At 59.8% G+C, this 27,656-nt stretch overlaps 1 protein-coding gene across 3 annotated transcripts in view; it reads right to left on the bottom strand.

Moving 5' to 3' along the window:
• LAMC3 (laminin subunit gamma 3) overlaps positions 1-19,928 on the bottom strand; it is a gene marked incomplete at its 5' end in the record, with an annotated part of 49,303 nt that extends 29,375 nt beyond the window's left edge. For all 3 annotated transcript variants that reach the window (XM_081152037.1, XM_081152038.1, XM_081152039.1), the window contains 7 exons: positions 1,581-1,679; positions 2,045-2,162; positions 2,239-2,427; positions 4,591-4,757; positions 6,354-6,484; positions 9,682-9,986; positions 19,538-19,928. In XM_081152037.1, the coding sequence (XP_081008163.1) occupies positions 1,581-1,679; positions 2,045-2,162; positions 2,239-2,427; positions 4,591-4,757; positions 6,354-6,484; positions 9,682-9,986; positions 19,538-19,928 (1,400 nt within the window). The remainder of the gene's footprint in view (positions 1-1,580; positions 1,680-2,044; positions 2,163-2,238; positions 2,428-4,590; positions 4,758-6,353; positions 6,485-9,681; positions 9,987-19,537) is intronic.
• Between the last annotated feature and the right edge of the window lie 7,728 nt (positions 19,929-27,656).

The following is a 27,656-nucleotide window of genomic DNA, read 5'->3' as shown; positions in this document are numbered from 1 at the left end:
GCGGCACTCCATTAGTGATGTCTGCCCTGGTGTGAGATGGGGTGGTGGTGGCGCTCCATTAGTGATGTCTGCCCTGGTGTGAGATGGGGTGGTGGTGGTGCTCCATTAGTGATGTCTGCCCTGGTGTGAGATGGGGTGGTGGTGGCGCTCCATTAGTGATGTCTGCCCTGGTGTGAGATGGGGTGGTGGTGGCGGCACTCCATTAGTGATGTCTGCCCTGGTGTGAGATGGGGTGGTGGTGGCGCTCCACTAGTGATGTCTGCCCTGGTGTGAGATGGGGTGGTGGTGGCGCTCCACTAGTGATGTCTGCCCTGGTGTGAGATGGGGTGGTGGTGGCGCTCCATTAGTGATGTCTGCCCTGGTGTGAGATGGGGTGGTGGTGGCGCTCCATTAGTGATGTCTGCCCTGGTGTGAGATGGGGGTTGGGGGGTGGCGCTCCACTAGTGATGTCTGCCCTGGTGTGAGATGGGGTGGTGGTGGCGCTCCATTAGTGATGTCTGCCCTGGTGTGAGATGGGGTGGTGGTGGCGCTCCATTAGTGATGTCTGCCCTGGTGTGAGATGGGGTGGTGGTGGCGCTCCACTAGTGATGTCTGCCCTGGTGTGAGATGGGGTGGTGGCGGCACTCCATTAGTGATGTCTGCCCTGGTGTGAGATGGGGTGGTGGTGGCGCTCCACTAGTGATGTCTGCCCTGGTGTGAGATGGGGTGGTGGTGGCGCTCCACTAGTGATGTCTGCCCTGGTGTGAGATGGGGTGGTGGTGGCGCTCCATTAGTGATGTCTGCCCTGGTGTGAGATGGGGTGGTGGTGGCGCTCCATTAGTGATGTCTGCCCTGGTGTGAGATGGGGTGGTGGTGGCGCTCCACTAGTGATGTCTGCCCTGGTGTGAGATGGGGTGGTGGTGGCGGCACTCCATTAGTGATGTCTGCCCTGGTGTGAGATGGGGTGGTGGTGGCGCTCCATTAGTGATGTCTGCCCTGGTGTGAGATGGGGTGGTGGTGGCGGCACTCCATTAGTGATGTCTGCCCTGGTGTGAGATGGGGTGGTGGTGGTGGCGGCACTCCATTAGTGATGTCTGCCCTGGTGTGAGATGGGGTGGTGGTGGCGCTCCATTAGTGATGTCTGCCCTGGTGTGAGATGGGGTGGTGGTGGCGCTCCATTAGTGATGTCTGCCCTGGTGTGAGATGGGGTGGTGGCGGCACTCCATTAGTGATGTCTGCCCTGGTGTGAGATGGGGTGGTGGTGGCGCTCCATCAGTGATGTCTGCCCTGGTGTGAGATTAGAGGGTTGTGGTATGTATTTGCTGTCCCTGGATTATATGATCTCTCCTATCCTTTCCAGCGATTTCTCTTTAGGATTTATAAGCTGGAAAAAGATGTACTTTCAAGGCTTATGAATCATCAGTGATGATGGGGCACAGCACATGCAGTGTAATAAAACCTTCAGCTAACTTCCTAGATGGCAGATCCATGGTGCTCCAGGAAGGGTGCCAGGTGGGGAGGTTGCCTAGTCTGTGAGGACCATGCCCCCTGCTCCTCCTTCCACCGCAAGCCCCGAGGTCACTTCAGACTGGCTCACCCACCTGTCACACAGGCTGCCTTCCACATTCTCTTTGCAGGGGCAGCGCCCACTGTGGGGGTCACAGGTGCCCAGGCTGCCAGCGGGATTGCAGGTGCAGGGTCTGCCAAAGAGACAGGACAAGGGAAAATGTGTCCAATGAGCAACTTCGGAACAAGAATAGCCCACCCTCCTTGGAAGGAATCTCCCCAGCCTTCCCCATTCCTGAGAGGACCAGGAGGCAGGCTGACCCAAGAGCCTGCATCCCCCCACCCCCGGCTTTGTTCCCACCTTGCGAAGGAAGCGACACATCCACTTACCCGAATAGCAATCCATCTGCCTACCCACCCACTCATCCGTCCATCCGCACACCCACCCACCTGTTCACTCACCCACCCATGCATCCTTCCATCCAGCCGGCCATTCAGTCCAAACCCCCGCCACGCGCCCCTGCTAGGCCACCCACACCCACTGCACTGCCACCCTCACCTGCAGCCTCCCTCACTGAGCGAGTGGAACCCGGGCAGGCAGCGGTCACACTTCCAGCCCGTCACGGTGGCCTTGCAGCTGCAGGTGCCCGAGTCATCACACTGCAGGCGCAGGGAGCCTGGGGGAGGAAGGGCACAGGGCAGCAGGGGCCGAATGGGGCGAGGCTAGGGGCTGGGGTAGCATGGCCCACTCACCTGCCGGGTGGCAGTCGCAGGGCTGGCAGGGCTTCCAGGGGTTCCAGCGATAGAAGTTCTCCTGGCAGTGCTGGCAGTGCGGCCCGGCCGTGTGGTCGCGGCAGTGGAGGCAGCGCCCGCCGTGGCCCGTGCTGCGGAAGAGCTCCTGGTCGAACACGCACCGCTCAGAGTGGCCGCTGCAGTTGCAAGCTGTGGGCAGCAGGTGGGGGGTCAGTAGCCGTGGCATGTGACAGGAGGGGAGTCCATGCCAATCGGCCTCCTCGTGCTGAATGAGCAGGCAGCTCGGGGAAGGTCAAAGATGGAGCTCAGGCCTAGCTTGATCAAGGATATGGAGACCAATCAATTGATTCTAAAATAGGGCACTCTCATGAGCAGAGAGGGCACCATTAGTAAATATACCAAAACACAGCACCCTCTGAGGCAATCTAGGAAAGACAGTGCCCTGGTCATGAATCACAGACAGGCCGCCTTCTGGAGCGGTAGTATGGCCCACTCCAGGATCTCTTGTGGACTGGTGTGAATCTGGTCCCCAGTGATCATGGGGTAACTCAGAAACATGGAAAAATACAAGTCACCCTTTACTCGCTCATTAATTCATTTAAAAAAAAATCTATGTACTAAGGACTGGCTCTGGGTTGACTCCCGTGGTGAGCTGGGGGGTGGGCAGGGGCAGGGGAACCAGTGAACAGTCCAATCCCAGCTCCTGCACACATGCTGCCCCGTTCAGGGAGGCCAGACGCAGCAGCCCGGGGAATCCTGCAGGTGGAGGGCTCCGGGAGCTGAAAGGAGGGACCCTACAGCTGTCCTGGGGGGATGGGCAAGGCTTCCTGGGGGAAGTCACAGCTATAGAGGCATCTGAGGGGTGAGCAGGAAGGAGCTGGCTGGTGAAGGAGGGGACAGGAGGGAGGGAAGGGAGGGGAGAGTCCCAGGCAGGAGGTGAGGGCAGAAGATAAACTGCAGACAGCCAGAGAGACAAGATCTGCCCCGTGTGTGCACGGGGTGAGCATGTCATGTGATGGGCAGGGAAGAGGGTGGGGACACTGTGCAGTGTGACAGGACAGGGAGGGGTATGGGGGCAGCTATGAGGTCACGAGGTTGGCAGAGCCTGACGGAGGAGGCCGGGCAGTGGCCTTCACCTTGGAGCAAGGGGGCTGTGGGGGGGTTGAGCAGGGTGAACGCAATCACATCTGCAGTTTAGAAACCCCCAAGGCTGCAGGTGGAGGAGGGCGGGGGGCTGGGCCAGCAGGGAAGAGGGAGCTTGGTGTCTGGGAGGAGTGACGGGGCACTGGCTGCGTAGAAGGACACAGATGGGCTGGAGGGACGTGGACCAGGCTGAATCCAGGGCTCAGGGGCTGCTGGGACTGGGGGTGGTGAGGGGTCAGGCATGAAGTCTCCACTTCCAGGCTGGTGACTGGGAGGACAATGATGTGACCACAGCGCTGAGGATGTGGCAAGAGAAGCAGTTTGGCCTTCCCTGTCCCCACCATGGAGATGGTCCCCGGCTCGGAACGGGTGAACCAGCCAGCATAGCTTCCTTGGCCTGGAGGACTCCCTGGTGGAGGCAGGCCAACGAGGGCAGCAGGAACCCATTAGGGTCACAGCAGCCCTTGGCAGCCCCTGCAGACAGCACCCTGTCCCACGGAACAGGCTGTCCCCTCCCTGCCCCAGATCTAGCTGCCAGTGGCCCAAGCCCAAGAGAACAGAAGGCCCAGGGGCCAAGTCTGCACATGAAGACGGTCCTGCCAGCGGCGGCACCAGCTACACACCAGGAGCCTGAAGCATGTCAGATGACTGTCTGGGGAGACAGGGCAGGGCTTGGGGATGGGAAGTTGGGGCAGGCTGGGGACACCAGCCTGGAAGGCAGGCAGTGGGCCCTCCCGCCCTCCCCGTGCACAGCCCCACGTCCCTGGAGAAGGTATGACAGCCAGTCCTCTCCAGCATGTGGTCAAAGCCACATCACAGGGGGCTGGGACATGAAAGGGCTGCTGGGGTCTGTGGGACAGGCTGGGTGGGCAGGCCCACACCCCCTAGGACCCAGGGTGGCCTGGCTTTCATTAGCAGCTGCGGTTGGGGCAGCTGAAACAAAGGAGCGATTTGGGGGACGCTCCCAGCCCTCCCACAACAAACACCTCCACTGTGGGGGACTTGGTCTGGGGGAGCTGCTTGCGGGGGAAGGGCTGACAATGCAACGCCCGCCTCCTGCCCCCCTTCGGCGTCTCCCCCCCTGCAGCTGAGTGGGGCTCAGAGTCCCAGCTGCCACCAGGCCCACCCAGAAGCAGCCCCCATGACCGGGTCTCGGGGTGGGGGTGCTTCCCGGCTGCACCCCTGGCCCCCAGAGTCCGGGACACTCACGCAGACACTCGTTGGCGGCCTCGGCCGTGCCCCGCGCCCACGGGCGGTCCTGGAAGAAGGGCAGGCAGCGCTCGCAGTCGGCACCCGTGGTGTTGTGCTGGCACCGGCAGACCAGTTGGCCGGCCACGTCCGGGCCACACTCGCTGGCGTGCCCGTTACACTTGCACCTGGGAAAGAACACGGAGGACAGGGGTCCAGAATCGAGAGGTGCGGCAGAGGGAGAGTTAGTCACCAGGAAGCCCCGCATTCCCGTGAGCCCAGTGCCATGGCTCAATTATGGAGCTTTATTAAGCACCTACTATATGCCCAGGACACCAGTAACAGAGCCGGTTCTGAGCTCTGTTGACAATAATCCCACTGCACATCACAAGCTCTTGCCCATTTCACAGATGGAGGAACTGAGGCACAGAGAGGTGCCCCAGGCCAGCAGTTAGTAATGGCAGAGTTCACAAGGCGGCCTCTGCAGGCTTCTGCCCAGAAGGAGCCCGCAGGGGCCCAGAGGGGCGCAGGAAGTCCTGTCTCCCGGGTTGAGGGTGGGCCAGCTGGCAGGGCAGCGGTGGGAGGCGCCTCACGCCCTGCTCCTTACGGAGGTCGGCTCACAACGCATCTCAAGTCCCCAGTGAGTCTGGGCCTTGGCGGGCAGCCCTGGCCCGAGTCCCACCTCACCCACCCTCCCACAGGCCAGGAGACGGCTGGAACTGGGCAGCGACAAAGAGGTGCTCTGGGGGCCGTGATCCAGTGGGCCTGACCCTGGGGGGGCCATCACCCCCATCCTGAGTGGCCAAACTGAGCTACTTAGAGGACGACCATGGTGTCTAACTCCCAGCCTTCCTCTGTGCCCCCCCGACCCAGATCAACAGGGTTGCCACGTCTCGCTGGAGCCCCACTGCTGTAGTGAGAAGGACTGTAACTATCCCCATTTCACAGATGGGCAAACAGAGGCTCAGGCCATGACGCGAAAGGCGCTAAGTGGCAGAGCTAGAATCTGAACCCTGTTCTACTCCGCACAGACCCCGAGTTCCTGGCCAGTTCTCTAGGGCCACTTTGTGGCTCCCCATAAGCCGTGTCTCACGCTTTGCCGCACGTGGGCACTGAAGAATCCTGACCACTCTGGGGACACGGGGCTTGGGAAGGGGACCAGGGCATGGCTTCCTTGCCACGCCTCCCTGGGAGCCCAGGGAAGGCAGGTAACGCCCCCGCATTTCTGGCAGGGGCAAAGTGGGCACCAGGCAGCCTTGGGACAGTGGACCACTCGTATTCCCAAGGGGTGGCGGGAAACACCTCCCTTCCCCATGAAGCCCTGTGACCCCAAGGGAAGGAGTGAAATTCGTGTAGGTCATTGTGGGTGGGACATAGGTGGCTGGACCACCTGCCACCAGCCAGCTGCCGCCTGGGGGTGGTCCTGCTCTGGCAGCTGGGACCCAGATGTTCTCTGGGCCAAAGCCCCCTGACAGCAGGCGCTGGAGCTCCCTCCCATCCGCCATCCTTGGAGGACACCTCCTCCTGGTGGTTTGACCTGAGTCAAGTGTGGGGGTGGCAGGGAGGGGAGCAGTGGGGCGTAGCTCTACGCTGAGCAAATGCCCCTTCGTGGCAGGAACAGAACCGCCTGTGCGATGGGAGGGCCCTGCTCCCTCTCTCCCCGGGGCACCAGAAGTGGCTTCTTCACCCTCTACCCACACGAGGTGACACCCACATGGCAGCCACCTTCTGCCCCAGGACCATGGTCCTGGGGTCCTGGTCCCTCCGCCCTGCCTCCCACCTACCTGCCGCCCACGGAGAAGTCAGACACGGCATAGTAGTAGGACTGCAGCACCTTGGGGTCCTTGAAGATGTCGTCCCCAAACGTGTTGAGCCGGTCTAGGGAGATGAGGAGCTCGGTGCTGGTGACCCACTCCTGGGGCAGGGGGGCACAGGGAAGGGGAAGGGCCGCCATCAGCAGGTTCTGAGCGTTTGCTCTTATCCCACTCGGCTGGGAGGCCCCTCAGACCAAGCTGGGGCAAATCCCAAGAACAGTGCAAAAGTCAGGAATCTGGGTGTTGGGGACACACCAGCCTGGGGGCCAGGCCACTTCCTGGCTGTGCCACTTCGGGGAAGCTGCTGGAGGTCCTGGAGCACTTGTGTTTCCATCTTTGAAATGGGACATGGAACAGCGCCGAGCCCACGAGGGTGTCTGGAGGATGGCTGAGGTCAGCAGCGGGGCGTGGGGGTCTGGCACAGGCTGGGTACGTGGTGGTCCTGTTGTGCAGGTCACCTGACTTCTCCCAGTGGCTCCTGCACCCCCATTCTACAGGTCAGCTGGGGGAGAACATGTCCCGGCGCCCTTCCCCCTGCTCAGCTAAGCCTGGCGTAGGCGTCTCACGGGCTCTCAATCAGGATCCCAGACAAGTCACCTGCCCCAGGTATGTCTGTCCCACCAAAACATACACCCCACAGAGCAGGGACTTGCGGCCCCTTTACTCGCCGCCTCCCCAGCCCCAGCTCTGCCCACGCCCAGCAGGTTCTCAGTAAACACTTGCTGATCACCGAGAGAGCAGCTCCCCCTGGAAGAGCTGGCGGGAGAGACCCAGGTGCAGGCTGACATTTTCCTCTGCCTGCTGTTTGTTACAATCAGGTGGTTCTGGCCGAATCTTAATTAGCATTTTAATTCAGCCCAGGAGCCCCTGGTTTCGCAATCGGGCCCATCAGGGCAGAAAACGAATGCCTGACAAGGCCTACCTTGTCCCCAGCATGACTCAGGCCAGCAGGCCTCTGCTGCTCCCGGAGCTCAGCGCCTGCAAGCCTCCTGCCTGACACCCAGGACCTGCCCGAGGACACTCCAGCCGGGGAGGGGGGGTCCAGAAAACCTCAACGGGAGCCTCGGCTGAGTTTGTAGGTCCCCATCACCCCCGAATCACTTCTCAAATGTCAGTTCCCGGCCTTGGCTCGCTTCTTGCCTGTAAGGTTTCCAGGGAGCCAAAGCCGAGCCCCCCTCCCAGCTCTCTCCAGATGCTCCTTCTATCCTAGGCCCTTCCTGTTGCACTGTCCCCAGCTTTAATAAACACCCTCTCAAAGTCACCTGGACTCCTGTCGTGAAATCTCTCCTGCACAAAGTCAAGAACCCACACATAGCACCAGCCGGCCGAGGCAGCCCCGCTCTGGGCCCAGTCCCGTTCCTGTAACATTATTACCCCCGTTCTACAGAAGAGGAGACGGGCTCAGGGAGGGTAAGTGTCCTGCTCCAGCTTGCACAGCAGAGCTGGGGTTCCAGCCCCAGCTTTAACCGGGAGGCCTGCCTTCCTGCATCCACCCCAACACCCTCCTCATACCAGACGGCCCAGCCCTAGTGGTTAGTGGTTAGTAGTTAGTGGCTCAGTGGTTAGAGCACTGGCCGGGGGACTGAGGGGTCCAGGGTTCGATTCCAGCTAAGGGCACGCACCTCGGTTGCAGGCTCAATCCCTGGCCTCAGTGAGGGCACGTATGGGAGGCAACCAATTGATCTGTCTCTCTCACACTGATGTTTCTCTCTCTCTCTCTCTCCCCTCCCCACCCCTCTACTCTCTCTGGAAAGCAATTTTAAAAAATCCTCAGGGAAGGATTAAAAGAAAAAATACCAGGGGGCCCAGAGGGCAACGACTGGCCCACAGTCTCCAGCCCGCGTGACCCTCGTCTGGGTTCCTGCATCTGCTTTGCGACCTATGACCTGTCCCGTCGGTCTGCAAAGATGACGGGGATGGGGACAGTGTCCAAGTCTCCCTGAGACACTGGGACAGGAGCTGGGAGAGAGCAGGAGGAATCGCTGCCTAAGCCCAAATTGGGTGGGGCCCTCCCTGAGGCCTTAGAGGTCACTTTAGGGCAAACTGGAGCCCCGATGCACACAGGCCACAGGCCCTTGCAACTTCTAATCGCCTCAGCTAAAACTACGTGTGGGGACTGGGTTGGAGTGGGGAGTCAGCTGACTCCGGACAGAGCCCGGGTCCAGAATGCTGCGCGGAGGAGCAGCAGGAGGCGGAGCTGGGACTCAGCAGCCCCCCGCTCCAGCCAGCCCCCCAGGATGGAGCCCCTCCGTGCCACTCAGCTCTGCGGCCCATTCTGCCCTGGCTGGGTCGGCCTTTTCCCCAATGTCCTTGGCCCCTCAAAGGGGACAGAGAGACCCAAGACCCGGCAGCCGCACAGACACATCTTTTGTTATCTCCTACCCCCAAATGCTCCTTGTCCTCAGAGAAAGTGCCAGCGGGTGTACCCCAAGGGGACAGGAGAGAAGGGCTGGTGGCCTTGCTTTTCTTTGCCCTTCCCTGACCTTGGCTTCTGTCTGGAAGCAGCAGGGGGTGTGGAGGACATTTCTGAGGTTGTTTGTTAGGGACAGTGTCCAGGACATACAAACAAGACAACAAATCAGGGAACCCAGCTGCCAAGGTTCCCAGCTTAAGCCTCTGCCCGGGGCGACGTCGGCACAGACGCAGGCGGAGCAGGGCCCAAACTCTGCTCGTCTTCAAACGAGCTTGGCTGACCTTTTCTAATCTGCGGAGCCTGGAGCCCCGTAGAGGAGACACTGTCATTTTAAACAGAATCACGATGGTCTCAGGGGAACATTTTTAATGGGATGAGCAGGGCCTGGGCGTCTAGAGCTGTGGTTCTGTCCATGGGGGATCAGCCTTGTCCAGAGAGAGGTCTGGCCTTCACCCCTGGTCCTGAGGTCACCTCTAAGCCATGACAATGTCCTGCTTGATAAGGGTCTTTGTTCACCTGGGGTCTTGGGCCACCCCAGGAAGTCAATGCTGACATGTGATTTATGTGGGACCTTGGGCCACGTGGGATCAGCTTGACCTCCGGGAGGGCAGGAGACGAAGGTCAGCCATGCAGGCAGTCACCGTGTCTACCCAGAGGACCTCCAACAAAGACCCCGGACGCTGTGGTGCAGGTGAGCTTCCCTGGTTGGCAAGAGCCAGTGCGTGTCGTCCCACCTCGTTGCTGGGAGAAATGAGCCCTGTCCTCAGCACTCCCTGGGAGAGGACAACGGGACTGTGCCCCACGCTTTAGACTTTCCTGTGGTCCCTGGACCCCGTGTCCCACCTGCAGCCAGCCCCTGCCCGCCCAGTCCCGCTCCTCTCTGACCTGCAGCACCGGGCTCTCCTCGAAGTTGTAGGCGCTGGGCCGGCCCTCCAGGGTGGAGAAGGCCACGTTGCCCCCGCTCAGCGGGGAGATGTCGCTAAACTCGGAGGTGCAGAAGGCCACGCGCTCGTCCTGGCCTGGCCTCAGGTAGTGGCCCTCGGGCCTGCCATAGGTCTTCCAGCAGGAGGCGCTGTAGTACTGGTAGGGCTCCCAGGGGCCACCCGCTCGGCTGCGCTTGTAGATGGCGAAGCTCTCGGGGCGGCTGGTGTGGAACTTGAGCCGCACGTAGGTGATCTCGTAAGCTTTCCCTGCAGCAGGAAGACGCGGGCCCATTTTACAGAAGGGAAGGGAGAGTTGGAATCCTGGTCCGGGGAGACCAGACCGGCTGTGCCCCATAAACTATCTTGGATCGTTGGAGGCTGCTCTGAGCACTGTGCTGGGGGTGCCACCATCAATTAGTGATGCCTGTCAGGGGCAACACAGAAGACAACACTGACACGCTTCCCGGGTACTTGAGGTCCCTGATCTAGGCCAACTTGCCTCCCTGCACGGGAACCTGCCTTGCAGCACCCCAACAGGCAGCCCTCTCTCTTTGCTCGAGTATCTCCAGCAACGAGATGTGGCCACATCCTGAAGAAGCCTGCTCTGCACTTAGAAAGTTCTTTCTTTTACTACACCCCAACAAAGCAGGCCCTTCAACCTGTGACCTTGGCCTCCCTCCCAGGGACTTCAGACCCCTGGTGCCTGGAGACAGTCCTGTTCCAAGCCCCTCAATCCTAACACAATCCTCCTAGGACCCCCCCTCCCCATTCCTCCCACATCCGCCTAACTTCTTTTCTGATCCAAATTTCTCAAGAGAAGTCTTCTTGAGAAGCTGGGTGTTTGGTGAGCGTGACGGGACGCAAAACCACAAGACACAACATCCCCGACGCTGGCCACGCAGCACAGGGCAGAGGACCGGCTGTCTCCGCTCTGCCCTGACCAGCATCCTGCGGCACATCACTGGCCCCGGGAAAAGAGCAGAATGCAAAACTCAAGGCAGGGATTCTACTAAATGCGTATCGCTTTCGACCGTCGTAAAGTCCACAGATTGTTAAGTCAAACCATCAAAAGTGAGGGGCTGCCCTGGGCGGTGGCCCAGTGGTTAGAGCGTCGGCTCGCGCACTGAGCGGGTTCGGGGGCGATTCCCGGCCAAGGGCACGTCCCGGGGCTGCAGGTCCCATCCCCGGCCCAGCCGGGCGCGTTCGGGAGGCAACCAATCGATGGGGCTCTCACATCAATGTTTCTGTCCCTCTCTCTCCCTCTCTCCCTTCCACTCTCTCTAAAACTCAGTGGAAAAAATATCCTCAGGTGACGATTAACAACAACAACAAAAAATTGGAACCATAAGCGTTCAGTAAATTGTAGGGTATAAATTCAGAGATGATTGAAGCCACTGGAACAGCTGACAACTAGTCTGTAATATGGGGGAAGCTTAAGTCAAAATGTTGAATGAAAAACACACACGCAAGAATCACCCTTCAGAATCATCAAACTATATTCAAAAATCCCTAAAGAATAGGCACAAAGGGGTCAATGGGGGGAAAAGGGGGACATCTGTAATACTTTCAACAATAAAGATACATTAAAAATAATAAATAAAAGTAATAAATAATAAATAAAAATGCCATTGTCCTCGGGGCAGAGCGACTTCCCTTTTTAACAGTCCTGCATTTTCCCAATTTTCTCTCATGAAGCTTGTTTTAATTTAAAACTGGAGAAAACACATTAAAAAAAAATTTTTTTTTAAGCAACCGGCTTGCCACGTTCTAAGATGATTTGCAAAGTTCCACTGCAGCCCAGCTTGGCACTGTCACCCCACGTCCCTCAAAGCACCGCATGTGTGGCTCACAAAGCCGGCGTCAGGGCAGCCTGGGGGCTGCTTCAGTTCCGCGCGGGCGGCCCAGGCGGGGACGCAGCCCAGACGCCCGCTCGCTCACGAAAGGACGCTCGCTGCCCAGGCGGGTCCCCAGACTCCTCCGTGACATCTAACAGCCGGACACCTCGCACACACACGCACACGCACTCGCACGGGAAGGGAGCCTGGAGCCACTTAAAAGGCAGCCGGCAGCTAGAAGCGGGATGGTGATGGGAAAAAGACTGGCTGGGATTTCACGCAAACCAGCAACCTCGGGGGCTGCTTTCCCCCCTCGCCGAGCCAGGAGGTGAGAGAAGGTGCAGGAACATCACAGAGAACCGGCAGGAACTTTTTGTTACAAGAGTTAATTAGAGGAGCCAAGAAAGCAACTTAATCCTCGCTTTGTGATGAAAAGGGTTCTGCCAAAGGCAACCTGGAGGCGGGGGAAAGACACCCGCCCTTCACCAAGATCTAAACAGCAACAAGAATTAAATCTGCAGTTGCAATTCAGATCCGGGCAAGCCCCAGGGGCCGACGAGGCTTCAGGGTGATGCCGGGACAGGTGTGCTCCCAGCAGGAAAGCTGTGCGCTGGGGCTACACTTGGTAGCACGTGGATCTAGCACGCCTCCCAGCTGCCCAGTGTGCTGTTCCCTCTGCCCAGAATGCTGTTCCCTCCACTCCTCACCTGGCTGGCTCCCATACATCGCTGCTCCTCCCACTGGTTTCGAGGACTGACCACACGCCCTGGCCTCAGCCCGGTGTCGAATGCCCTTCTCCCGCTTCCTTTCCCTGGCTGCTGGCTACTCACCCTTGAAGCAGTGGGTTTGGGTGCCTCACGGGGCTCCCCCAGCCAACCTGGGCTTCCTCACTTTCTTACGTAAAACTTGCCCATTTCTCCCACTAGTCTGTGACCCCCTTGGGACAAGGGCTGTAAATCCTTTGCGCTGAGCACAGCACCTGGAGCACAGTAAGTACTCACTAAATCTTTTCCGAATGCGTGAAGATAGACGAAGCATGATTTGTACTTTCTTTTTTTAAAAAATATATCTTTATTGATTTCAGAGAGAGGAAAGGAGAGGGAGAGAGAGAGAGAGAAACATCAATGATGAGAGAGTCATCGATCAAGCCCGCAACTGGGCATGTGCCCTGACAGGGAACTGAACCCCGATTGCCTGGATCCTAGGTTGACGCTCAACTGCTGAGCTGCGCCTGGCCGGGCGATTTGTACTTTCAAGGAGTTTATGGTCCAGAGAGCACGTTGAAACAGGCAGGCCCAACAGCACGGCTGACACTGTCACGAGTGTGTCTGCAGGCCCCGACCCCCAACAGCCAGCAGTTAGCGAGCACCTACTATGTGGCAGGCACCGTGCTAAGTGCTTTACGCACACTTTATCTTCAGACAGCCCCAAACAGTCTTCTTATTGTGCATGTTTTACTAGTGAGGGACTCGCCCAACGTCACGGAGAAAACAGCTGAGTCTACTCAACTGCAGGCCTGTCAGGCCCCCAAGTCTCTGCTCTGAACCAGCTCCCTTCTGCCTGGGGCTCTGCAGGTGCTCTGCCTGGGAAGAGGGTGCTGGTGCCTGTGAAGACTGCCCCTGACCAGCACCCTGAGCACCAAGCCATGTCCGCTCCAGGCCGCTGGGACAGAGAGCCCAACAGGAGTGACACCGGGGCAGTCACAAAGCCAGGCCGGCCCACATCCGGCACTGACCAGGCAGAATGAGTTTGGAACAGGGAGGCTTATTTTGGGAAAATGGAAAGAAAACAAAAGCCCTTTAATTGGAGCCATCTGGGGAGCAGTGGCCTGGGGGTGGGGCTGTAGGGGGCAGGGTGGGAAGCTGAGCTGGGAGCGTGGGCGAGGCTGTCTGGCATGCGGGCATTGGAACCAGGTGGAGAGCGCTGCTCCCGCCCTACAAGGGCATCGTTGCCGGGCCCTCAGCTCCATCATCTGCCTCCCACGGTTCCCCCCTTCCTCTCTCACCCTAGCTCTTGGCAATTTAGGTGCTGGGGGATCCCCATGACCACAGTGCCAGACACCATGAGAGCCTGGCTGAAGTAGGCCTGGGCCCATCGCGGTTTTCTCATCTTTGGGCCAAAAGTCTAAACCCCAAATATGGGTCAAGATTGTTAATCTGGCCCAGCCGGGCGTGGGTCAGCGGTTGAGCATTGACCTAGGATCCAGGCGATCGGGGTTCGATTCCCGGTCAGGGCACATGCCCGGGATGTGGGCTCGATCCCCAGTCGGGGGCGTGCAGGAGGCAGCCGATCAATGACTCTCTCATCATTGATGTTTCTATCTCTCTCTCTCCCTCTCCTTTCCCCTCTCTGAAATCAATAAAGATATATTTTTTTAAAAAAGAAAAAGATTGTTTATCTGATTGATTATTGCCTAGAGCTTTGTGTTAAGAAGGATTCTGAGGTCCACTCTGAACTGAGACATGACTGCAATTTACAGACTGCAAGTTCACAAAGAGAGGCGGCAGGACATTCAAGACCATTCCAATAAAGGGGACCTGAGGGAACCGAGGAGGGGCCGAGTGGGGGCAAAGAGGCGTGTAAACACAAAGAACATTCCAGAGAATGAGCTGGCGATCTGGCCAACGATGAAGCCAATGGGCCGAGAGAGAATCGCAGCCGACGCCTGAGCTCTTACTTCAGTACCTGGGAGACGAGGGGAGGGGACGAAGCCCGTGCTTTTTCATTTTAAAAGCACAGCGTACAATTTATGATTTTAACCACTTTAAGTGTCCAGCTCCCTGGCAGTAAGTACATTCACGCTGTCCTGCAGCCATCACCGCCATCATCTCCAGAGCTCTGTCCATCTCCCCCAAATGAAACTGCCAATTCAACAACAACTCCCACACCCCCCGCCCAGCACCCACCCCTCTACTTTCTGTGTCTATGACTTGGACTCCTCTAGGGGCAATGTAAGTGGAATCACACAGTATTTGTCCTCCTGTCTGGCTTATTTCACTGAGCATCATGTCCTTGAGGTTCACCCGTGATGTAGCAGGTGCCAGAATCTCCTTCTGTCCTGGCTGAATAATATCCACTGTATGACAGACCACATTTAGCTCATTCATTCTCCGGTAGACACCGGGTTGCTTCCACTCTTTGGCTACCGTGAACAACACTGCCATGAACAGGGTGCCTTTCCTTCTGGACCCTAAGTTTGAGGCTCCGTGTGACATCCAAGGATGCTCGAGTTACCTGGTCAAGGGCTCAGGTGGGAGACCGGGCGAGAGGTGCAGGCGGACTCCCAAACAATCCCAATAGGCAGAGTCAGGCCGTGGGATGGGGAGGGGCAGCTGGGGCAGGCTGGCGTGGAGATGGGAGAGCAGGGGAGGGGAGGTGGGTGAAGTGGCTGGAGCCTGGGTGAGCAGAGCCGGGCAGGGCCAGGAGGAAGCTGCGGCCCTTGACAATGCCACAGCCTAAGAGTTGGGATGTGTCTGGAAGGCCAGGGGGTCATTCGTTCATGCATCTGTTCACTCCCTCCCTTGTTCCCAGGAACACAGGGTGTAGCGGCGAGGTGCTGGGGTTCCCAACCCAGCTCCACCACTGAGCAGTTCTGCGGCCTTGGCCAAAGTACCTCACCTCCCCCTGATTAACTGGGCAAATGGCTTGAAGGCAGTGACTCAGCTTCCCCATTTGCACAAGTGCGTAGCAATAACAGGGTTTAATAAGTAAATGCCTGCGACGCACTCAGACCAGTCCCAGGCACGCAGAGTGCGTGGGACTGAACGTTAGCTGCTGTCCCTCCCACTGGCCAGTTTCCGGGGCAGCGCTGCGCAGGGCCCGTGGGCACGGGGTCCAGCTGTGGAAACAGGCCTGCCCTCCACAGCTTGGGGTGTCATCTACACCCCCCCCCCAAACCACCATGCAGCACAGTCCAGACTGTGTCGGGGAAGGCGAGCGGCTGCGAGGACACACAGGTTGGCCCTGTGCCCATCCTGGGGGCCGGGGGGCGTCCTGGAGGACGTCACCTCCAAGCTGCATGGGGCAGACAGCGCAGTCCACAGCCGTGTCGCAGGGCTTGGGGCAGGGACAGGCACACAGTAGGCGCTCAGTTTCGTTTATGACTGAGACGTGGGTTATCCGGAAGAAGGCAGGAGGAGAAACGACACAGGACAAATGCAACCACCTAGGAAAAGAGCAGGACCAGAGGCCGTTCAGGGCCCTGCGAAGGGCGGGAGCTGCACCCGGGGTGGGGGGGGCAGAGCGGAGGCCACCCATGTCCTTAAGGGCTCAGGGCTTCCTCCTCCTGCAACTCCCGCGGGCCCTGGGACGCCCAGGAGGGGCGAGGTGGCCACGCTGGCTGGGCCCAGGGACGGCTGCCTTGACCCCGGGCCTGCCTGGGGCCCAGCATCCCAGCCAGAACCCCCAGGGAGCAGGAAGGAGGACTTGGCCCCCAGCGCTGGCCCCGCCAACACAAACAGGGCCACCCACTGGACAGGAAGATGCGGAGAAGCCAAAGCTCAGGGGACCCAGCTGGCCTCGGGCTCCTCAGGAGCCTCCTGCTGTCCAGCCCCCGCGCCCCCAGCCGGGTCCCACTGTCTCCGTGTCCCCTCCTCTCCATCACCTGGGGCTGTGCGGGTCTGAGGGTACAGCAAGAGGCCTCCCGGCTTCCCCGTGCTACCCCTCTGCCCTGAAATTCCTTCATTCTTATGTCCCCTCCTGCATCCTTCAGATCTCTGCAAGGCCCCTTTTCCCTGCGTGTTCCCAGAGCGTAACCCTGTCACGTTGCTCCTGAGCCCAGCCCGTCTTCTGGAGGGCCAGGCACCGCAGCCCCGAGACACTGAATGAATGCGGGGACACCCAGCCTGCACAGCAGCGGGGACTGGGCGGGAGGGTGGGCGGCAACTCCCCCGTCTCTCAGGGGCTCAGGGCTCATCTGCTCAGAGCACAGAGACTCGGGGGGCTCCCCGTAACTCCAGAGGGTTCTCAGGAATCCATGAAAGTGGAAAAGAGACACCCCACCCTGGACAAACGCAAAACTCAGACCCCCCTCACCTGTAACTGCCCGGGACTCAGATTACTCCCAGGCGCAGGGCATTTTGGGGGGGGGGTCCCGGGGTCTGCCACGTATGGCCGGTGACCCCGGGCAACTGATTTCATCCGCAGAGCCTCAGTGTCCCTCTCTATAAAACAACCAATTGTGCTGGGTTGGGGGTGCCAGCTCAGCAGGGTTGTTAGCACGTGGTGAGAGCCCCTGATTCATGCCTGTTACCCCCGATGACCATTCACCTGCTCCCCCACACTCCCCAACCCGCCACCAGGTCCCAGCCCGCCTCTTCCCGGGCGTCAGCAAAGGGCTAGGAGCCGCCAGACCCCGCTGCTGCCTTTCATCCCAAACTCGAAGGCTCCACTCAGCAAGCCGGGATCTGGAACAGATGTCTGAGCTCGAAGGGGGCTGGGAAAGCAGCGACCTCCACCAGGGGGCTGACCAGCAGCTGCTCCCTCCCTGCCCCTTACCCCACTCCCCCAAGGAGAGCCTGGGGCCAGCAGCCACCCACCCTCCCCTCCCAAGAGCAGAGGGGTCAAGGAGAGGGAGCCGGGCCAGCAGAGGTGGCCTGAGGACCAGGCCCACCTCCCCCGACAGCAGGGCTTCCGCTGGAAATATGGTGACAACCCCAGGCCTCTTCTCTCCCCCCCTCCCCAGATATTGTGAAATCCATGTCTCAGCATGGAGCAACCCGAAGCACAACGGAACCAAAAATGGGCCGACTTTTCGAGTATTTCTCCATCCCTTCAGAGAGGCCACCCCCCAGGGGAACCTCAGGCCCGAGCTGCTCTCAGCAGTGACGTCGATCACGCACAAGGACTGTCACAGCTCAGCACGCGGCCGACCTGCGTTACAGCTGGGAGGTGGCAACTCTCACCCCCATTTTACAGAGAGAAACTGAGGCGCGAGAGGGGCTGGCGTCGGCCGTCGGAGGCTGCGCCGGGCCTGAGTCCAAAGCCTCTCGCCTTGTGATTTTATCCTATTCTGTCTCCAGGGCCCTGAGCTGGGCCCAGAAGCACAGACGGAGGAGGCGACATTGTCGCTCACTCATTCACTCACTGGTTCAGTCACAGCGTAGGGACCCTGTGGCGCCCTCCCGCATGCCGATGCTGCACACACGGCGGGAGAACGCGGGTGCGGTGAGGTGCCCCAGAGTACACGCGTGTGTGCGCGCGAGTGTGCGCATGTGAATGTGAGTCAGCGCAAGGTCTTGGCTCAGTGCGGGGTCTCGGCCTCAGCTTCCCTGGTTAAGAAGGGATGGAACCCACCCTGCTGCTCAGGGTCCCGGGCAGAGTCCACGGAGCCACACCGCTGGGGAAGCACAGGGCTGGGCACAGAACCCAGACCCCTCCCCCCACCCTCCCACCTGGTCGGTCCCGGGCTGCCCCTGGATTCCACCGACACATGTAACACGTCAGCCAAACCCGCACCCTCTGTCATGGAACAGCGTGTCTCCTCCACCACCCCCACCCTGTCCCAGATTCCTTCCCCTGTGGCCTTGGGGGCCTGCCAGCCCCGTCCAGCCAGCTCCCCCAGCCTTCCTCCTCCATTGGTTTCCTGTCGCCCCGTCTGGGTAGAGACCACGCCCCACCTAGAAGTCCTCACAGGCCAAGGGAAGGTGACAGGGCCCAGGGAACTGATTGAGTTTCTCGGGGCAGCAGTCAGCTCCGGCATGCTCTGCTGAGGGAGCCCAGTGCCCCCACCTCACTCGAATGTGATTGCCCTGAGGCACTGTCCCCTGGAGCTAGGAAGAGCCTGATCCACTGACAGAACTCATGTCAAGGGCTCTCTGCTCTGACCTTGGATACATTGCGCACAGATGTTCATTTCCAGACTGCCACTTAGCAGCTGTGTGTCGTTGGGCAAAACACTTAACCTCTCTGAGCCTCACTGTTCTCATCTGAAAAATGGAGATGCAGTCTCACAATCCCTTCTCCAAACTGTTGGCTCCAGGTATGTTTTCCAATTCCAAACTTTTTGGAGTTTAGAGGGATGGCCCAGTGCTCACACCATGGACTGCGTCACACCCAGCTGGGTCTGGGGCCACAGGCTCCACTCAAATGAGATGTCAGCAGCCAAATGTATGAATATTCACTAAGTGGACTACACAAGGTCTATAAATAGCCTCAGGTCACATTTAGCAGCCACAATAAATTATAAAAATACTTTGCGTTTTCAAAGCTTAGGGAGATTTTGCACCCACAGATAAGGAAGTGTGGAGCAGGGGAAACACCCGCTCCCTGAAAAGGCTGCGGAGGCTGCAACAGGCCGGATGCTCAGCTCAGGGCCGGGCACGCCTAGGAGCTCCAGGAACAACCCGGATTGGGCTGGACTTGGAGGGGGGAAGGGGCACTCCCAGGCCGGCAGTGGGGGAGGGCCCGGGAGCACAGGGCTGGATCCAGACTCTGCATTCTGAGCCCAGCGATATAGGGCCCCTGCCCCCTGGCATGGGCCTGGGTGAAGGGAGGGCACAAGCGGAGCAGAGAAGCGATGCCATCCGGTCCGGCTACCCAGCAGCAGCAGGAGCACGGCTCCTGCTCAGAGGGCTAAACCTCCCGGGGGATGAATGCCTTGGCTCCTACCCAAGAAAGCACCCCGGGACTGCCCACAGCCTCAGGGGTTCACCGAGGCCCCGAAGCGGACCAGACGACCCAAGGTTAGGCTCCGGCCTTAGAAGGCAGACTAGCTCACCCCCTGGGAGGTCACCTCCCTCCTTCCCCACAACCACCACTGCAGGGCATGGTCTTTGCACCCAGATCCACCGCTCTGTATGGGGCTCCCGGGAGACTCCCCGCCCCTCCACCCCAGGGAACACCCATCCGCCTCTCCTTCCAGTTCCTGGGGGCACAGGTCCCGTTCCCGAGCCCCCCTGTCTGGGTTTTATAGCCAACCCCATGACACCCAGCAGCTGCTGCCGCTGGTGCCTCTTGCCCCTGGCGCCTGGAGCGCCCCCTTACCCAGGCGGAGAGTGATGTTGACCGAGGTGGGGTGCTGCACCCCGAAGGCCATGGACGGGCTCTGCCACCAGGTGCTGTCGTCCTGGCTGTGGAAGTCGGTGAGGTAGGAGGCGTTGTGGTGGCGCCGCGGGTCCGCCGCGTCGCAGCGCTGGCACTGCGCCCCGGCCGCGCCCGCCCCGCGCACGTGCGGGCAGAAGTCCTCGGGGGGGCGGCCGCAGGTGTGCGAGGCCTCGGCCAGGCGCCCGAACGCCGCGTTCTCGAAGTCGGGGAGGCAGCGCCGCGCGCGCCCCGCGCCGTCGTAACACGCGCCCATGCCCGCGCCGGCCGGCGGTGCCAGGAGCGCCAGGGGCGCCAGGAGCGCCAGGCCCCGCAGGAGCGCGGCCGCAGCCATGGCCCCGCGCCCCGCCGCTCCGCGCCCCGGGCCGTGCGCCCGGCTCTCCGTCCGCGCAGCTCCGCGGGCCGGGCGCGCACCGCGCGGGGCGCCAGGAGCCAGGACCCGCCTCCCCCGGCGGGCGGGCCCCGCGGCCGCGTTGGGAGGGACCGACGGGGGCAGCGCCCCAGCTGCCCGCCCGCCCATCCCTGGGCGCTGACCCCACCTGGCGGGCGCGCCCGGGAGTGCCCGGCTCTGGCGCAGCCCAGCAGCCCGCCCCTGGCTCTGCCGGGGTCCCCGGCCTCCCCGTCTGTAAACCGGGGTTCCTCAGGATACAGCCTCCTTCCCGCGGCTGTGAGGTCGCAGTGGCTGCTCCTAAAGGGAAGCGGCTCACCTGTCCCTGTTTGGTCCTGAGATAAAAGGGGACACCAGGGTCTTTCCCTTGCTCACCTGGGTGGTTCCTCACGATTCCCGGCTCCCTTAGCTCCGAAAAGCGCTCCTGCTGATGGCCTCTCTCTGCACTCAAAGCAAAGAGACTCCAGCCTGATATTTGTGACGGAAGGTACCTGGTCCCATCACAAATATCACGGAGAGGCCTTCCCTGCCACCTGCATTCATTAAGGTTAGTAAATCAGAGGAGAACGGCCCTATGTTCTTATCAAGAGATGCTGGAGAAAACGCTAGATAAAATTTCGCAGAGATTTTAATGAACAGGCTGAAAGGATGTAACAGAAGATAGTACATGGAAGGACTGGGGTGCAGGGAGGGTGGGTGGCTAGTTCTGCCTAGAGTTGGAGGGTGCGTCCCAGGAGAGGTGACAAGTGAACTGAGTCGCAAAGGATGAGTAGGGGAAAGGGCGTCTCTGGCGGGAGGCACAGCGTGTGCAAAGGCCCAGAGGTGGGAATGGGTAGGCACGTCTGTTTTGTGTCTGCAGCTCTGGGTGGGGAGTTAGTCCTGGGGGGTGAGGCTGGAGCAGGGTGCGGAGCCAGGTGATGTGGGGTGTTGGGCTCCGTGGTGATGAGCTGGGGCCTCGTCCTGCAGAGGGCCTGCAGGAGCTGAGGGGTGTGAGTTCGTGGTGGGGCAGGGACCTCGTGTGCCTCACCCCCCTGTCCCCAGAGCCTGCACTGAGAGTAGCTCAGGGGATGTTTGGGAAATATGCAGGAACCGCTTGGCTGGCAAAGGCTGATCCTATAGGGCTGGGCCCGAGATGATGGCTCCTTCAAGAGGCACCAGCTGGGGCTTGCCGACCTTGCCCAGCTCCTGGCAGCAGCCGTCGAGGGACCACCCTGCCTCTGCTGGCCAGTTAGTCAGGGTGTGCGAGAGCTCTTGCAGGCTCCCCTGAGCCTGCTGCATCCCCGGTTTCTCCTCCCCGCGCTCCATGTCCAGCTGCAAGTGTTCACCAGGATCTACCACCAGGTGGCAACATCGGCCACCTTACTGGACTGGCCCTTCTGCCCCCTGGCGGCCAAGGACACCTTCGCCCTCCCTGCACAGCCCATGCACCTGAGACCAGAGGAGTCACTGGGTCCAGGGCTCTGGCTTTCCCAATGGGGAGACTGAGGCCCAGAGAGGGGAAGTGGTTTGCTGAGGACACATCCAGGTCTCTCTCATCCCTGCAGTCAGCTCCTCCCAGGAAGGGAGTCAGGGAGGGTCTGGGATCCATAAACGCCAGGAAGGGAAGTGTGGCCCCTGGGCATGGGAGTGTCGTGCGCCCACAAAGTCTCAGGATAACTCCAAAGTCTGTGTGACAAAGAACAACAAACACTTCTGTGACTGCAGGAAAGGGGCTTGGAATGAGCCAGAACTGGAAGTCACCATTTGGGACCCTGGGCAATAAGATGCATACTGTCAACTCTCCATCAAGAGAAGGCTCTGAGCGTCACCTCTGAGTAGGACCCGCCACGACCCCAGCCAAGGCCTGTCTGCCTTGCAGGCAGAGGCCCCCTCTGCACACATAGGACCTGAAACCCATGTCTTTGCAGGGCCACAGAAGCCATGGGCCTCAGTTTCCCTGTAGCTTTGAAGCCCGACCCCACAACCTGCCCATTGTCTTAACCCATTGTTCTCGTGGTGTCAGGGAGCCCAGGAAGGCTCTGGAGCAGCAGAGCCCATGTCTATTTCCTTCAGGAAGATGGATGGGGGTGGTGTGGGAGGAGGGGGCCAGTGTCTGTGTGTGGCTGATGGGGGGGGGGGTGCCTACACTGGAGACCGGGGATTCCTTGCAGAGGCTGGGCCTCCAGCTTGAGGCTCAAGCAAAGGTGGCAGACTCCCCTCCCTACAGTCTACCTACCAAGGGTTAAAACCTAGAAGAAAGCAGGGAGGAAACCCTGTTCTGATTTGCTTAGTGAACGTTAATTAAGAAGACAGAAGATAGTGGATTTTTTCAAGACAGAGATGAAAGGCCTATTAATTAAATCTGGGGAGATCGTCCCAGGGCCCTGCTGATCCCGCCTGACAGCTTCACAGCCTCCTTGGAGCCCCGGATTGGGGGCATCAGTACAAGGGGAAAGAAGCCTCCGCCCCAGGCCTTGGGGCCCTGCCCTGGAGACCAGGGAAGGAGCCTTGGCTGGCCGGGATTCACTGTGGCACCCTGTGGGCCCTGCCCCTCTGATGAATTAGGCAGTGGTGGGTCATCGTAAGAGCCACAAAGGAAGTAGATGAGTTTGGGCAATCAGGGGAGGCTTCTCAGAGAGGGTGACAACTCAGCAGAGACCTGTAAGATGGGATGGGAGGCAGGGAAGAGAGGGAGTGCTCATACTGATGGGATTTGACAGGGGGGTCCTCAGCTGTCACCCTCACAGAGCATCTTTTCCCTGGAGTTAACAAGCTCAGACAGGATAAAGGACAAGGCTGGCCTTGGGGCATGCCACCACTGAGTCTAGCAACTGTCCCAACCCCCTGCTGTGCTGGGCCCAGGATGAGCCAGCCTGGGTAGCCTTCAAATCAAGGAGGCCCCGATAGATAAAGAATGCCCCCATTTGGGGTGGTGCAGGGGCTAGAGGCTGAGCTGGGAAGGAGGGGACAGTGGCTGTCCATCATTCATTCATTCACTGATAGACACTGACTGAGTCCATGTCACAGGCCCTGGGCTGGCACAGGGGAGGGAACAGCATTGTCCATCCATTCACTCACTCACTGGGCAGACTGAGTCCATGGCACAGGCCCTGGGCTGGCACAGGGGAGGGAAGGATGAATAATGGTGAAACTGGCCTTACCCTCGGGGGCCCGGGGGGTAAACTGGTAATTACATCACAGGGCGAGCAGAGTGAGCACTGGGGCTATGTGAGTAGAGAGGTGTCCAGCCCTAGGCCAGCCTCTGGCCCCTGCTCGGTCCAGCTGCTGTTTCCTCCGGACACCTAGTGTCCAGGGCAGCAAGGCTCAGGCCTGGCACTCCCCAAGGAAATGCCCATGACCAGGTCTGCACAGACATGGTCCTGCTGTGCCCAGACACTGCCCCTGCACACAGCCAAGGGACACCAGGGTCGTGGAACCTGCCGGTGGGTGGAATAAACATCCCAGCTGCCCCCCACCCCAGACTGTGGACCCATGAAGGTTTGGGCATCCTTCCCTGCCCGTGTCCCTGAACGGAGACGCTGTCCTGGACCCTCCTCCCGACCTTCCCCTGTGCTTCCCCCCCAGGCGCCCAGGCCGTTTTCCCCACTCACCTCCTGACTCCTCACCTTTGCACTTGCTTGTCCGTGGTCTGTCTCCCCCATCGGACTGTGAGCTCCCTGGGGGTGGAGCCGGGTCGGCCTCATTTCCGGCTGTGCTTCTCCCTGCACTGCCCAGCAGAGACATTTGCGGGGCAAATAAACGGGGACACAGTACCCATGGGACGCAAAGCAGTGAGGCAGGGCCCAGCGTCCCGGGCAGGGCAGCCAGCGGCTCCTGCACACGCTGGTCCTCCGCGGCTGATCCCACTCAAACAGGAATTTCGTTTCTGGCTCTTTCTGCCGAGGGGGAAACCGCAACTGTAAGTCAGCAGCAGAGCCCAGCAATGGAGGGCACGGCTCAGAAAAGGGACAGCTGCTCCCCAGCTGCCCTGGGGAGTCTTCATCTGAGTGCCCAGCGCACTTTGGGACCATGTAGGGACCCCTGAGCCTGAGTTAGAGCCCTGTCCGTCCCTGGGGTCCGGCATAACCCTGCAGGGGGTCCCATTGCCCTTGAGTAATGGCATTTCTTGGGCCTTAACTCCAAGACCCCAGAACGCCTGTCTTTCTAGCCAGTCTCCTGCAGAACGTCAGACATGCCAGGCCCCTCCTACCCCAGGACCTTTGCTCCTGCCAGTCCCTCTGCCCACCAGGCTGACTCCTGCTCTTCCTCTAGGCCTCAGGATAATGTCACTTCCTCAGGATGCTCAGCCCCAGACTTCATGGCACTTCTAATGCTTGTTCCAGGTCCCTCTACCCCACTAGACTGTCAGTCCCGGAGGACAAGCATCCCGTGGCTTCCTGCTCTGTCCCTGACCTCTGCCCGGGCAGGGTGCACACGAGGTGGTCCAGAAAGAGTGAAGAAACTAGTGACTGTATGAAAGCAGGAGGGAGGGGGGAGAAATCTGGCAGCGAGGCCCAGGTCTCTGTGGGCTCTTCTCGGACGGACGCTGGCTCTAAAGGGGTGTAGGCCAAGGGCAGGGAGGCAGCCGGCAAGCCCAAGACGGGGATGACCGACAGTGGCAGTGCTCCTCCCCTTCACGTGGCTCCAGTCGGAAACGGTGAACTTTACAAATGTCAGGGAAGGGCGGGATTCTCAGCCCGGGACCCTGGGAGCCATTAGCATTCCGGAGCCTGCGCTAACCCAGGCGGAGGGAAATTTATGCCGCCTGCTGGGGCCCATGCAAGGCCGAGGCAGGAGCGCCTAGAAAATAAAATGGTGAGGCTGCCAGATCTATGCCTCCCCCAGGAGGTCATGGGGTGCCGTGGGGGCACCCGGAGGGCAGGGCGGTGGATAGAGAGCCCCCACAGGTGGGGCTGCCAGGGAGGTGGGGTGGAACAGGAGCCCCCCTCTTTGCTTCACCCTTGGAGGGGTGACCCCTCATCCTACCCCGCGTTGGGGCAGGCCCTATCCCTACCACCCGACTGCAAAGTCATCCAGATTCCTCCTCAAGGCAATGCTACTGGGGAGAGGGCATTAGCCCCGTGCTACAGATGGGGAAACTGAGGCTCGGGGGGGCAAAGTAACCTGCCCAAAGTGGCATGGCTGGGAGGGGCCAGGCAGGATCCGAACCCAGTCCTCTCTGATTTTCTTAGCAGCCTCCTTGCCCTGCCCTCCCCACCTCTCCCAGTGTCCTAGATACACCGCGTTTAGGATGGTCCACGGCACAGTCTGACTGGAATTCCCACTCCAGGCACTCACGGAGCTCTGTGTGGGCCAGGGCACATCTACAAACACGCTGTTCCCTCTGCTGAAATGCCCTTCCCCTCACACCTAGGGACCAGCCTGCTCCACGGCTCACTGTCTGTCCCTGTGGCCAGCAGGGAGATCTGTCTTTACGAGGGAGATTGTCTACAAGTCACCTCTGACACAAGCTGTGTCGTAGGGCGGCCTGGGAGCTGCCCGGCTTCCTTCTGGATATGAGTGTGGGGTGTGGGTGCTGTACGTGTGTGCATGGGTGTGCATGTGTGGTTTGTGTGCATGTGTGGCATGTGATGTGTGTGCGTGTGTGCAGTATGTGCATGTGTGTGGTGTGTAATTTGCGCTGTGTGTGTAATGTGCACATGTGATGTATGTGCATGTGTGTGGCATGTGATGTGGGGTGTGTGCGCATGTGTGGTTTGTGTGCATGTGCGCAGTATGTGCATGTGTGTGGTGTGTAATTTGCACTGTGTGTGTAATGTGCACATGTGATGTGTGTGCATGTGTGTGCATGTGTGGTATGTGATGTGTGGGGTGTGTGCATGTGGGCACAGTAGAGAACTCTCCTGAGGCTGGAGACGGAGACCGGAGGGCTGTGGGCCCAGGGGGCGGGCCCAGCCGCAGGCAGCCCCAGTTGAGCTGGGGGAGGAGCGCAGGATCTGACGGGGAGGGAGGCCCGTGCAGGCCCCGGAGCCCGAGCAGCTGCAGCCGTCATAGGCCCCGGCCTGGCCCTGCTGGGGGCCTGCAGGGCTCAGAGCCCACCGTGGGGGAGGAGACACAGACTGTGGGGGCACTGGGGACGGGGGCTTGAGGCTAGCTTCTCAGGTACATTCCCCAAGGGACGCGGGGGGGGGGGGTGCTGCGGGCCCCTCAGGCTGTGGAGTACAGGACTCAGCATGAAGCGGGGCCACAGAGTGGCTCTGCAGGGCAGCCTGGGAGCTGGGCCCAGGGCACCCCAGCTGTCCTTCCGCGGGCACCGCAGCGCTTTTCAACCTCTTCATCTTGTGGTACAGAAACTAACGACTAAAATTCTGCGGCGCACCAAAAAATGTCTTCTAATTTTTTGCCACTCTGACAAAAAATAAGTATAATTTTGATTGATTTACAAAAAAATAAAAATAGTAATTATCTATCTTTTTTGCTCCAAAGTGACTTTTTTAAAAAAAATCAGGTGCCTGTACTTGTTTATAAGGGTTTCTGGTACCAAGAATTAACCAATCAGAGACAACTCTAGCCCTGGCCGGTGTGGCTCAGCGGTTAGAGCGTCGGCCCGCGGGCCGAAGCGTCCTGGGTTCAGTTCCGCCCAAGGGCACGTGCCTCGGGTGCAGGCTCCGTCCCTGGCCCTGGCTGGGGCGTGTGCGGGAGGCAACCGATCCATGTGTCTCTCTCACATCGATGTTTCTCTCTCTCCCTCTCTCTTTCTCCCCCATCCACTCTCTCTGAAGCAGCAATGGACAAAATAGCCTCCAGTGAGGATACAAAAAAAAGATGCCAGTCTATTGTATGACCTACACATTTATGGCTCAAGACGGGCATTCACACCTGGCACTGTTGTCATTTTTCACCTGACAGTCTAAGGGGAAAGAGGTCAGTGCCCCTGACGAAATAGTCAGGTGTTGCACGTTTTAAAAATTCTCACTGCACACGGATTGGAAATCATTGGCTAGGGTCCTGTCCCCCAGCAGGGGTGAGAGGCCAGGGGCCGGGCTCGGTTCTGGGGATCAGTGATGACCCCAGCCCAGCCCCTGAGCCCTTCTGACCTCCCAGAGCTGGGCCTCGCCGAGGACAGAGACGTCGTCTGCCAGTTCCCTCGGCCCCACGCACAGCAAGTGCCCGGTCATTGCTTATGTGCGTGGAGTGGGCCCAGCCCCGTGTCCCAAGTTGTGCGCAGACCTCCCCCCATATCTGAAGCCGCCGAGGGCTAAAGGCTGCTTCCCCAGTTCTCAGATGAGAACAACGGGCTCGGGGACGGGTGACTTACCTGGGCTCCCAGAGCTTGTAGGTGCCAGTGCTTGGCTTTGGAGATGTGCTTTGGCTCCGAAGCAGAACCAGGCTTGGCTGCTTGGTCTGGGATCCCCTGGGAAAGGTGGGCAGGGGCACGGCACGAGTGTGTGGAGCGCTCCACCTGAGGAAGGGTGGCACGCTAGGGCCTCCGGGCTTCCTGCAAGCAAGTGACAGAGAGATGCAGGCGCGGCTCCCAAGTTGGGCCACCATGGCCTGGTGGCAGGCAGAGGATAGGCAGGGCAGCCTGCCAACCGAGGCCCCTAAATAATGGAGAGTGACCAGCTCGTCTGCTCCCTGTCCCAGCCAGGGGACAGGTTCCGGCTTCATAACGTGTGATCGATGGGCCTAATATGGGACGAGAGACGGCGGTCTGGCAGCCCCAGCCTGGCCTGC

The sequence above is a fragment of the Miniopterus schreibersii genome (genome assembly GCF_964146895.1).
Source record: "Miniopterus schreibersii genome assembly, chromosome: 11".
NCBI classification, from domain to species: domain Eukaryota; kingdom Metazoa; phylum Chordata; class Mammalia; order Chiroptera; family Miniopteridae; genus Miniopterus; species Miniopterus schreibersii.
The sequence above is the reverse complement of the archived record's forward strand: the minus strand, read 5'-3'. Positions and strand labels throughout refer to the sequence as shown.